The sequence below is a fragment of the Cibotium barometz genome, chromosome 65 (assembly GCF_041138505.1).
Source record: "Cibotium barometz isolate CiBa-2024 chromosome 65, ASM4113850v1, whole genome shotgun sequence".
In the NCBI taxonomy this organism is placed as follows: Eukaryota; Viridiplantae; Streptophyta; class Polypodiopsida; order Cyatheales; family Cibotiaceae; genus Cibotium; species Cibotium barometz.
In genome coordinates, this window is record NC_141110.1 from 23,904,061 (window position 1) to 23,916,384 (window position 12,324).

Here is a 12,324-nt window from a genome sequence, read left to right on the forward strand (position 1 = left end):
TCACATAGAAGTATGCATAAAAGATAAATTTTATATCAAAAGTGTTACTTTTATCATTTTTATTACATAGAAGTATGCATAAAAGATAAATTTTTTATATCAAAAGTGTTACTTTTATCATTTTTTTATTGCATAGAAGTATGCATAAAGGATAAATTTTTATATCAAAAGTGTTACTTTTATCATTTTTTATTGCATAGAGATATGCATAAAAGATAAATTTTTTATATCAAAAGTGTTCTTTTTATCATTTTTTATTGCATAGAAGTATGCATAAAGGATAAATTTTTTTATATCAAAAGTGTTACTTTTATCATTTTTTATTGCATAGAAGTATGCATAAAGGATAAATTTTCTTATATCAAAAGTGTTACTTTTATCAATTTTTTTATTGCATAAAAGTATGCAATATGAATAATTTTTTTATATCAAAAATGTTACTTTTATCATTTTACATAGAAGTATGAATAAAGGATAAATTTTATATCAAAAGTGTTACTTTTATCATTTTTATTACACAGAAGTATGCATAAAGGATAAATTTTTTTATATCAAAAGTGTTACTTTTATCATTTTTTTATTGCATAGAAGTATGCATAAAGGATAAATTTTTATATCATAAGTATTACTTTTATCATATTTGATTTAATACATAGAAGTATGCATAAAAGATAAATTTTTATTATAAAAGTGTTACTTTTATCATATTTAATTTTAATGCATAGAAGTATGCATAAAAGATAAATTTTTATTATAAAAGTGTTACTTTTATCATATTTAATTTTAATGCATAGAAGTATGCGTAAAGATAAATTTTAATCGAAGATCGACGTAAATAAATATTCCTCAAGGATAAGATAACACCGATGGTCCAGATCGACCATCCACGGACCTACATAAACTTCTTAACAGTGATTAATCACTAAAATTATATATATTATATGGCCAAACGACTCATCAAAATATTAAGCATAAGACCAAACGACATAAATTATAAGACCAAACGACTCATCAAAATCTTAAGGCCAAACAACACAAAAGTGAACTTATCTTAAAGTAAACGTAAGGTTATAAAATCTTTATATCAATCACAAATACCTGCGACATCCATGCAAAAAAAGGAAAAGCTATTACCCATTATAAGATAATGTATGCACGCCAAAATTATCTATTATCTACAAAAGACTGAAGAGATTAGTATTTCGCATCAAAATCCATAGCCTATAAACATTCTAAGGCAATGTCTACATGCCAAAACTAGTTCTAGAAGTATAAAGCATAATGTGATGATCAAAACCCATAGCACGTGAGCAAGCTTCAATTGTACGAAAAATGGATCAAAACCATAGCATGTAAAAAAGCTGCATAGCAAGCCTATATCCAATCATAGTACTCAAGTGTCCACATGATACGCAATTGTTATCACATACAAAAACACACAATTGTTAGCTTTAAATCTTAAGGTGGTAAAATGTCAAAAAGATTAAAGCTTCTTTACCCACATGCAACTTAAATCAAATCTTCCTTGCCCGCATGCAACTTAAATCAAATCTTCCTTACCCGCATGCAACTTAGATCAAAGTTTCTTTTTCTACATGCAACTTAGATCAAAGCTTCTTTTCCTCTCATGTAACTAAAATAAAAAAAAATTTATATGCTTGCAACTTAGATCAAAGCTTATTTACCTGCATGCAACTTTTTCCTCTTTCTCATAATCTTGGACATGCACTTGCACTCACGAAAAGATTAACTTTCAAATTATTTCATGCACAAAGTTACTCTATATCTTACCTTGTGGATGCACACTCACAATCAGACCTTGTTAGAAAATAAAAACATAGAGGAAGCCATGAAAACTCAAGACGTGTCATATCTCTAGGGAATAGCAATAATATCACATATAGTATGTAATGGAAAAGAATTGAATAGCCTAAGAGTCAATAAAGAATTGAATAGGCTCAGAGTAGATAATGGATATAAGGAAAAGAAAAACATGCATCCAAATCTGTAATATAAAATAAAACTTGAATATAATTAAAAATAATTAGAGAAAGAGAAACATTCATGGAAATATGTGATAAACAACCGGAGTCGAGAACTTGAAGAGAAGATCCGCGTAGAACTCAAAGAGAAGATCCAATATGTATACATGAAGCCATGAAGCGTACACAAGAGATAATCGATGCATCAATTAGTCACATCGATAAAGAGTTCTTCTATGTGATTACAGCTACTGTATTGTTCCTCATCATATTGACGTGCCCAACAATCAGAGATAGTATGACCATTCTTATCACAATAGGAACAATGTTTATTGGGATAGGAAAGCCGAGAAGAATTACCACCTTGATAAGAGCGACCACCATGAGTAAAACGAGAAAAGGGATGCTTCCGAGCAATATAAGCCGTTTCGGAATCTACAGCTTCTTGTGTGTTTAAAACAGTGTCAGAATTCTCTGGTACGACATTCATGTCGTTGAGAATATTCAACGAGAGAAATACAAGCAGTGTCAAAATCAATGCCATCGTTGTTAGACAGAATAGTGATAATATTATAATATGAAGGATCCTTGACCGTATGAAGAAAATGTGTAACCAATTGATTTCGTGCAATAGGAGCACCAGCACAGCAGCAAGTTGATTGACAATGTCTTTAAAGATTCGAAGATAAAGAATCTCTGTGACAGATTTCTTCTCAAAAGTAGTAAGACGATACCACCATATATCATGAGAAGTAGAAAGATTGAATGCATCCAACATAAGAGAATCATGAAGAGCAGATAAGATATACCGACGAGCAGCTTTATCACGACGGATCCAAATCGAGTAATCAGTTAACCATTGCTCAAAAATAGAACCAACAGTAATAAGAGCGTTATCATGTTCTGCATCAACAGGTTGAGACGGACAGACAAGATTACCCAAAACAATATCAAAAGGATCGTCACCTTCATCAACTTGGCCTTCCATCCGAAAAATCCCTAGCCTTGAAACAAGAGAACAGATCATTGACTAGATGGAAAAACCATTAACGAGAATAGAAGATGCTATCTCGAATTGCGAGAATATGTATATAACGAGATCACAAAATTTACAGACTATGAAACGGAACATAAACAAGGACCCTGACATACGTGCACCAAAAACATGTGGCAATAAACTCGTCAAATATAGAACGTGATTTACAAGTTACGAAAGCAAGCAGTGATGAAAAGTAGTACCCGAAAATAGACGAAACATGATACGCGATAAGAGAGTAACTCTAAAAACAGTTGGAGTACTATTATTTTGAGACGTGAACGAGCCCAAAAATTGGCTATTTTTGGATTAAAACATGAAAAGCGTGTAACATATGAAAGATAAGCAAAAGTCTGTTGCACGAAAACACCAAACCTTTTAACTCCGAACTCCGATGAAGCCGAGCAAATACTCAAAATTTACTGCACGAGTTGCGCGTTGCCTGTTTTCCTGTTTTAAATATTGTTTACCTAAAATGACATAACTTTTGATAGAAATATCATATTGACAAACCAATTGACTCTATAGAAAGCTTACGACATCGTGCACACAACAAAAACAATTGCGTTTCTATAATACAATTTCAATGAGGATAAGATAGCACCAGTGGTCCAGATCGACCATCCAAGGACCTACATAAACTTGTTATCAGTGATTAATCACTAAAATTCTATATTATATGGCCAAACGACTCATCAAAATATTAAGCATAAGGCCAAACGACATAAATTATAAGGCCAAACAGCTCATCAAAATCTTAAGGCTAAACGACACAAAAGTAATCGACCAAAGCTCAATTAAAAATCACAAACGCACACTTTCATTGCTCTTAAATACTCGATATATCTTTCAGTACATAAAATTAAATTTGTTCATTTAGTTAGTTGTCCATGTATTTGGATATATTTGAATGTTGGATTTAGTCAATTGTCCAAATCACACTAGATGATAGTAGACATCTTATGCATAGATGTTATCGGCTAGATTAGATTACTTACCCAAATCTATGATAAGGGTGGATAATACTAGTGGTCAAATATTATAGATAGATGTGAATTTCTAGATTTGGTCACTTGTTCAAAACCATGTCATGGGTGTTAATGCTATGGATTTGACCAATTGTCTAAATCTTATGTATGCCTATAAACTTTATGTGGCCTTATTGACATACCCAAATGATTAACTATATGCGAGGATTAAATTTAAACAAGTGTCCAAATCCTTGTTTGGGGTGTCAATAAAAAAATCACAAACACATGGTCTAATTGATCTAATGAACATGGCATATGTTTCACTTTATAATACTGAACAAATTATGATGTAGATACTATCATTATGAACAAATTATAATACAATCAAGTTAGCTCAACAATAGTGTCTTTGAATCTGACAAAATGAAATAGAATTTATTCCACTAAGTGAAGATCATAAGTAACATACATACACATCTAACTGATGATATTCGTAGAGCATTTACTTACTTCATAATTGAAAAATCTATCCTACTAATGAAATGAGAACTAAGTGTGCTTTTTAAACACTTGTTGTGTCTGACTTATCAGAAAGAAGTTGATCAATAAAATCTAACATTGTCCCTTCGTAAGTGTAGCTATATGCTCTAGTGTGGGGCCTTCTATCAAAAGCTTCTCATTTGTAAACATAGCATGAATTGATTTCAAGATTCCCCTTGACAAAGCTTAAACACATTGATTTGATCTCGTGTAATTCTTGTAAACTTGGAGCCATTGCGACGGTCTTCCATTTGTTTACAAGAGCCATTGTACATGCACTTCCTAATGCGATTACATCAAAAACATACTCATGCTTTCTACAAAAACATTGTAGATGTAAAAATAACATCTTCCATATTTAGTAATAATCTATGTGCACTAACTTTCTCTTCATGTACATCTGTGTCACCACGGTCACTATCACTATTGCTAGCAGTATCTAAAATATATGGTCTATGCTCCAAATCTTGGTAGAGCGATGACAATTGTCCATGAATTACTTCTCTTTGCTCACTAATACATGCACAAAAAAAGTATTGATTGATCCATCCAGATGATTTGTATTAGGAGGGTTAATATCCTGTGAGTGATACAGTTAATGTAACACGCGAAAGCTCTGGGAGTCTTCTTTCAGCCCTAAACACCACCGAGAACATGCTGATGCAAAAACGGAGACAGAAGGGAGAGTAGAGAGAGAGAGATAGCTGGAAATTTAGTATATTCATATGGTACAAAAAGGTACCCCTAATCTACAACCATAGGCTGCCTTTCATAAAAAGGTGGAATACACCAAAATACTCCTAGTCTAGACCCACACCCAAAGGGGGAGTGAATGATCTACTCAATGAGCACATGTGCTATTTATAGTCTCTTGGACACTTGGTATGCAGTCGGCTAGTCTTTGAAATCATAATCATTTATGCGCCTGCAGCCGCCTTTGTTTTGGTTCAGCCGACAGCCTTTTGTTCCAGCCGACAGCTCCTGCTCCTCCTTCTCTGCTCTGGTACAGCCGACAGCCCTTCTTCCAGCCGACAATACCCCTCTTGCAGCCGACAAGGCATCCTTGTCCCCTTCTCCTAGTCCACACTAGCCAAAACAGCACCTTATGCTCCAAGTCCTAGTTCTAATGCTCTTTTTCTACTGCCCCTTCTGGACTAGCTACTGAGAATGTTCATGGCAATGCTTGCACATGACAGTTAATATCCACTGTCGCTACTATCACTATGCAGGCTACTAATTGCTAGCTTGTATTTCCTAGTTGCCTTATCTAAAGCACTCTCCAAGGCTACAAGATCTCAAACCTGTTTGAGCTCCATTTCATGCTATGAACCTCATGAACTGGATCAATCACCATTGCGCCAATGGTAATTGGTTTCTTGAATGTGTTTAACTTTGAATCATAATCACATTTAGAGGAGAATAACATGGTGATAAATACATCGAAGCCCCTGGCCACCATCGCCAAGTATGTAGAAATACAATTCATGGTAATGCTTGTATACTTTGAGACCACTTTCTTGTCAAAGGGTTAGCACTTTGAAACCACTTGCTTGCTGGTAGTCAAAGGGTTCACATAGCTGATAGGAAGGAGTTTAGAGATGAAAGAATTCCACAAGGTTATAAGAACACTCATAGGTCAAATAATGCTACAAGACTCTTGGACACTAGTTCAAATCTTTTGCTATGGCTTCAAATAACAATGTTGTCAACCTCCCTCAGGACACAAAGATTTGGATAATATAGATTAGCATAGGTTCACATAGAGAATTCAAAAGTTATAGCACTCCAAGGCTAGAGCACTCCCCAAGGCTCTTAGAGCAATGAAAGTTTAAATCATTCCTAAATCTCTTATAAATAATTCATAAGTTATAGCACTCCAAGACTAAAGCACTCCTCCTCCAAGCTCTTAAAAGCAATGAAAGGCAAAATCATTCGTACAGCTCTTATAACATGGCCAAGATTTCGACACTAGCTTAGATCATGGCTTCAAAGAGCACTTTTGTGGTGGGCACACAAAGATTTGGACATTAGTCCAGATCTTATCACAAAATGGATTGCATTGGCCCACCATTAGACACTCAAGCCACTACATTGAAATTTTGGACATAAAGATTTGGACAGAAGTCCAAAAATAAGGACTTGGATTTCAATAATCTTGTTGCAAGTTGAAATGTTACTCTACACATACATTAGTCCACATCTTGGGCCATAGAGTTCATTTGAGCATTCATAAGTCAAAACATTATACCTTGCTGTACACAAAGATTTGGACAACATCCCATAGCTTAGGCCTTGGTTTTAAAGAGAGCTATTGTGTTCCTTCAAAGACGGATAATATGGACCTCCCCCATGGAACACATGGCTACAAAGAGGATTATATGCAACAAAATTGGACAATAGGGCCATTGCAATCCAAGTTAAAAGCATGGATTTCAAGTCCTAATTGTGTTACATGCCAAAGCTCTAGACACTAGGGCTAATGCACTAAATTTTGGCACATTTGGTACTAGACATGGTCATGAGTTTGGCCCTTTGAATGGCCAATAGGGTTGTTAGCCTTCCCTCTACACCCCATTTAGATTTGGCCATAAGCCCAAATTTTGGGGGATCTAGTCCACATTTCAATTTCACTCAACTATGGATTTGGTCTTGGTGAAAATTCAAGACAAAAGGTAAAGTTTCCAAATTCCAATCCAAATTTTGAAATTGAGGGGAAAACAAGTTTCCCACCTAGATTAGAAATATTTTAATATAAGGTTGAGTCCACTCATTAAAAAGGTTAAGTCGACTCATTAAAAACTATTACAGCACTCTGCAAGGAGCGAGTGTGCAGAACATGGCTGAGGAAACTTGGAGATACTAAGCTCAAGCAATCTACCTTAAGTCCACACAACAACTAAGCGATTCTCCTATGCTGAGTCGAAGGTTTAGTAGGTGAAACAAAGAGATAACAAGAAACCATGCTTTTGAAAATCTTGATTATGCTTTTAAATCTAGACTAATCAAAGGTTATCATGCAAGCTTAATCTTCCATCAAATTGTCTGATTTACAGCTGGGTGAAGGGAGAGGGAGATCTTCGAAATCATGTTTTGCTTGTTAAAAATTGTGAAGGTGAGGGCAACATACCTACGTATCTTTGAAGACCTTTGTGTTTTTCTGAGCTGGCCTGTGATTTGGCCTTTGCTTCACAGTAGAGAGCCATATCGTCTATGATGATGTCCTGCGACATATAGCTCATCTCCACCTGTAGTTGTTTCCCTTCTTCACAAGGCTTTCCATAAAGCCCACTCGACTGGGCCTTCCAAGGAGCATGCAATATCAAATCTTCTTTATGCTCATTTCTCTTCCTTTGAGAAGGGGCCCTTAACAGCATCTTCGATCCATATCTTCTCTCACAGAGAAGGGCCTTCATTTGTGCCTTCTTCTATCCTCCCATCTGCAGCATGCCTCAGGAAGGAGGAGGGGGGTTTTACTCGCATCATTCTGGGACAGGCCCCTCCCGCGGGGCTCTTGCCCTTTCTGTCGGGGTCGCATCTTTCATCAACGAGAAGGGGCTCTCCCTTACATTCAGCCTAGGTGTTGGCCTTTGCTACTCATGGAGCATACTGTTGGGCAACATGCTCTGTCCCGCTGTGCAAGCAAGCAGCCACATGTGCCTAGGGTTTCCCTCCTTATCAAAGCAAAGGAGCCATCAAAGATAGAAGTCACCTTCTCATCCTTGTTTGAATATCGTACGTGCCTTGCCCCTTGTTTTAGACTCGTTTTAGAGAAGCCTGGCCTTTTTGCATCGCCTTTAGCTGTGCGCATCATGCTCTCTTTGCTCCCTCCCAAAGAGATAGGGTAGGCTAGAGATAGAGTAGATTAAGCTTTAGGGTAAAGCTTAGTTGATGTGTTATTAAAATTATATGTTTTACTAATAATATGATGATGTTATATTATAGATCTAAAGTTTATTGATATATATATATATATATATGTATAGTCATTACAAAATATATATAAAACCCTTGCTTATCACTGCATTAACGTGTGATTAGCATCTAGTGTATGTGAGTAGTGTACTTTCAAATTTTCAGCCAAGCTCTATATATAGGTAAAATACACAAAATATATACATTATATAAGTGAAAAGAATTTAAACTATAGATGTCGTAAACAAATATACTGTAAATGCATATTAAAATAAATTAGTTAAACATTATGTACATATATAAATAGACATTTAAATAAATAACTAAATACATTATACATTATGTATGCATTTAAATAAATAACTAAATTTGTCATACATTATGTACATGCAAGTTATACTCTGTGAGTGTATGTATACAAAAGTTATTAAGTTCTATATAGTATAATCTATTTTTTGTTTTAATATATTCAAATTCAATAAATTATTTATGATTAATATAAAATTTAACTTATTAATAGATGTTCATGTTAACGTAAAATTGTCTATGTATGTCTACATATATGTGCATGTATATAAATACACACATACATATATACAGATAAAATATCTATTTTGTACAAATGTAATCATTGTTTGTATATTAATACACATATTTCATTAAAAATGATTATAAGTCTTTAGTTTATGATACCAAAAGATTTTTTCCCTTTTGAATGCGTTCAAACTTAACAGTTTCAAGTCCCCCAAGTCACACAAAGGTTTGGACGCAAGTCCTAATTTTAGGGCATGGATTTCAAGTCTAAACTTCAGATCATGATAATATTTGAGCACTAGTTAAAATGAAGGTGTAAGGTTTTTCCAAGAATATGAGTTTGGGCCTTCCTTATAGTGCACAGAGTTTTGGACATAAGACGAAATCCAAGAACATGGGTTCCAAGTCCTAGTCTTAGAGCATGCTAAGATTTGGGCAATTGTCCAAATCTAATGGCATGGCTTTCAAAATAGCTTCTAAGCCTTTTCCATGCTACACATAGATTTGGACACAAGTCCAAATCTTTGGGCATTTCCAAATTAAGGGGAAATGTTTCCAAGAACATTACTTTAGTCTTCCTCATGGAACACAAAGATTTGGGCACAAGATATCAATGGAACTACTTTTAAGTGGTTACAAAAAAACTTGATTTCAAGTTCAAAGCTTGGCATGCTCAATCATTGCGCCAATCTTCTATTCATGCTTGCATAACCACTTACAATTAGATTTGGACTAATTTCTAAATCTTGGTGTTCACAAATAGAGTTTAGGTGTCCACAAACATACTTGTCCAAATATTTTAATTGAAGGAGGACAAGCTACATGGCATTGCTTATGCTAGCCATGGTTGGAGATTTAGACACTAGTCCAAATCTCGAGACATTTCTCTTGTAGCCTTGGTTGAAGATTTGGACACCAGTCTAAATATCATGCCATTTATCTTATAGACTCAGTTGGATATTTGGATACTAGTACAAATCTCAAGCCATTGCTCTTGGTGTCCACAAATAGAGATTTGGTCTCTTGTCTAAATCTTAATTTTGTAGAAGCCATTATCTTTGCTCATGGTAGTCTTGGTTTATATTTGGACATTAGTAAAAATCTCAAGCTAAATGACATTGAGGACATTGCTTATGCTAGCCATGGTTGGATATTTGGATACTAGTCCAAATTTGAAGGCATTTCCTTGTAGCCTTAGTTGGAGATTCAGACATTAGCCAAATCTTAGGCCATTTCTCTTATAACCTTTGTTGGAGATTTAGATACTAGTCTAAATCTCAAGTGATTACTTTTGTTCACAAATAGAGATTTTGAATGAACTTGTCCAAATCTCAATTTAGTTATGAGAATCCATTATCTTTTCTAATCATAGCCTCGGTTGGAGATTTCCACACTAGTCCAAATCTTAAGCTACATGATGATATAACTTATTCTAGTCTAAATCTTAAGGTAATTGATGGTATTGTTGATGCTAGCCATGGTTAGAGATTTGGACACTAGTCCAAATCTCATAGTGTCCAAATCTCAAACCTTTGCTCTTGTAGCCTTGGTTGGATATTTGGAAACTAGTCCAAATCTCAGGCTAATGTATTTGAAGCCTTGGTTTGGTTACTAGTCTAAATCTCAACCCATTTCTCTTGGTGTCCATAGACAACAAAGATTTTGTGATGGACCTGAATCTAACCATATCTTAATCATATAACTTAATCTAAGAAAAATACTAAAGTCACTGAATCCTGCTATTTCTACATAGCAAAACAATCAAATCAACCTTCTCAAATAGCAAACAAGCATGCATGCCATATCCAAGATTCTTATCACATAAGAAAAGAATCATGTAATCTCAAACAAACATTCACATGATATAAATCTCTATCAATTACAGCATAGCATCTCAATCAATCACAATGTATGTGTCTATCTCAAGATTCTATCATCATCACCATGCTCGACAGCATGGTTACTCATAATGACCAAAATCCAGCCAATCTAGGGCTTTCTCCGATGCTCGTCCACCCAACCTCCACACTGGACATCGCGGCTATACCAGGTATGCCTCTATTAAATCTCGTCCACTCTGGGTTCTACCAAATGGCTCCCAGAGAGCCTAAATCACATTCTCTGTCCGGCGTTCCCTATCTAAGGACAGCCCGCCTGAATCTCAAAATCTCATGTCGAGTCTCATCATACACATGCATATCAATCAGTCATACGCGTGCATATCAATCATTCATCTCAAAGCAAAGCAATCATAACTCATACGTATCATCTCACAATCATCTCTAGTCCATAATCTTTCAAGGCATGCATATTCAAATCAATCACAATCAATTTCAAGTATTGAAACAAGCTTTTAATTTAAACAGTCTTTAACTTCTCTTTATCTTTTAAGTCACATGGGAGTCCTTATGTTTAACATAATCAATTATCATGTTCTAACGAGCGAGGTCATCTCTAGTCACTATAACTAAGTCTTAACTATGCTTATGCATTAGTCCATCCGGTCTATATAGACAAGGTAGTCAATCTTGATATAGCGATTTCTAAGGCAAAGCCTAATAACGGGTCTCTTTGGGAGAGTAATATCATTCAATCTTGTATGTAAAATTAGAGAAAGGCCAAAACTATAAAGTTTTAGGACTTCTAATGCTCTATAAAGTACGTCTCAGTGATGGTTCTCTAAAAATGAGTTTCAAGGTCTCTTTGAGAGTATTCAAAACAGCCAAAGTTGTGTTTTCAGCATAAAACCGCCAAAAACAGCTAAGTGCCCACTTTGCACTTGAATAACTCAAAAACGAAAGGGATTTGCCTTTCTAGCATCTCATACACTCCTGTAGAGTTTTCTATCGTCTAAACTTTTATCTTTATGTCAAAATCTGATTCTAAACACATGGAAAGATAAATGCTTCGTAAAACAGTCCCTAATGAAGGTCATACCTAAAATCTAGTCATAAGCTCGTCAAAGATTCTATCTTCTAATTCTTTAACTCCAAAAGTGTTTACTCTATGGGTCGGACTAAGGCAATCAACAATAGTTCTTTGTAGGAAAGCCCCCCTCTCCTCTTCTCGCGGTGTTTCTCCATCGTTTTGCCATGGTTAAGCATACCATACATCGACTCAAATTCTTTCATATACACACTTATCAATATATTTATTTAATCTCAAAAGAACTTAAAGCAAAATAATAGAAAGAGTGTTTGTGTACTTCCCTGATATATTTGTTGATGTCTTGATTGATTGGGAATCCATGTCTACTCTCCAAAAGTTGTGGAAGAGCTACTTGTAGATTTGGCAAGCCTCTCAGATCTACTATCAGGGCTGCAATCTGCAATAAGTATAACTTCGCGTA

At 35.0% G+C, this 12,324-nt stretch overlaps 1 protein-coding gene across 3 annotated transcripts; it reads right to left on the minus strand.

Moving 5' to 3' along the window:
* Nucleotides 1-933: 933 nt before the first annotated feature.
* LOC147603088 (uncharacterized) lies at nucleotides 934-8,420 on the minus strand. Of its 3 annotated transcripts, XM_086797247.1 has the most exons (3): nucleotides 7,657-8,408; nucleotides 2,792-2,885; nucleotides 2,121-2,678 (listed from the first exon to the last, which is right to left on the minus strand). In XM_086797247.1, exons 1-3 carry the CDS (start codon nucleotides 7,940-7,942, stop codon nucleotides 2,654-2,656), a joined length of 405 nt encoding a protein of 134 aa, XP_086653373.1. In that variant the 5' UTR covers nucleotides 7,943-8,408; the 3' UTR covers nucleotides 2,121-2,653. The 3 variants fall into 3 exon arrangements, with proteins under 3 accessions (XP_086653374.1, XP_086653373.1, XP_086653372.1); XM_086797248.1 differs by lacking the exons at nucleotides 2,121-2,678; nucleotides 2,792-2,885 and adding an exon at nucleotides 934-1,098 and having other exon boundaries at nucleotides 7,657-8,405; XM_086797246.1 differs by having other exon boundaries at nucleotides 2,121-2,885; nucleotides 7,657-8,420.
* Between the last annotated feature and the right edge of the window lie 3,904 nt (nucleotides 8,421-12,324).

Coding starts and splice junctions, on each gene's coding strand:
- LOC147603088 (XM_086797246.1), bottom strand. CDS start 7,942: ATGAAGGCCCTTCTCTGTGAGAGAAGATATGGATCGAAGATGCTGTTA. Junction 2,886..7,656: donor AGGTCTTCAAAGATACGTAG/GTATGTTGCCCT, acceptor CTGTTGATGCAG/AACATGATAACGCTCTTATT.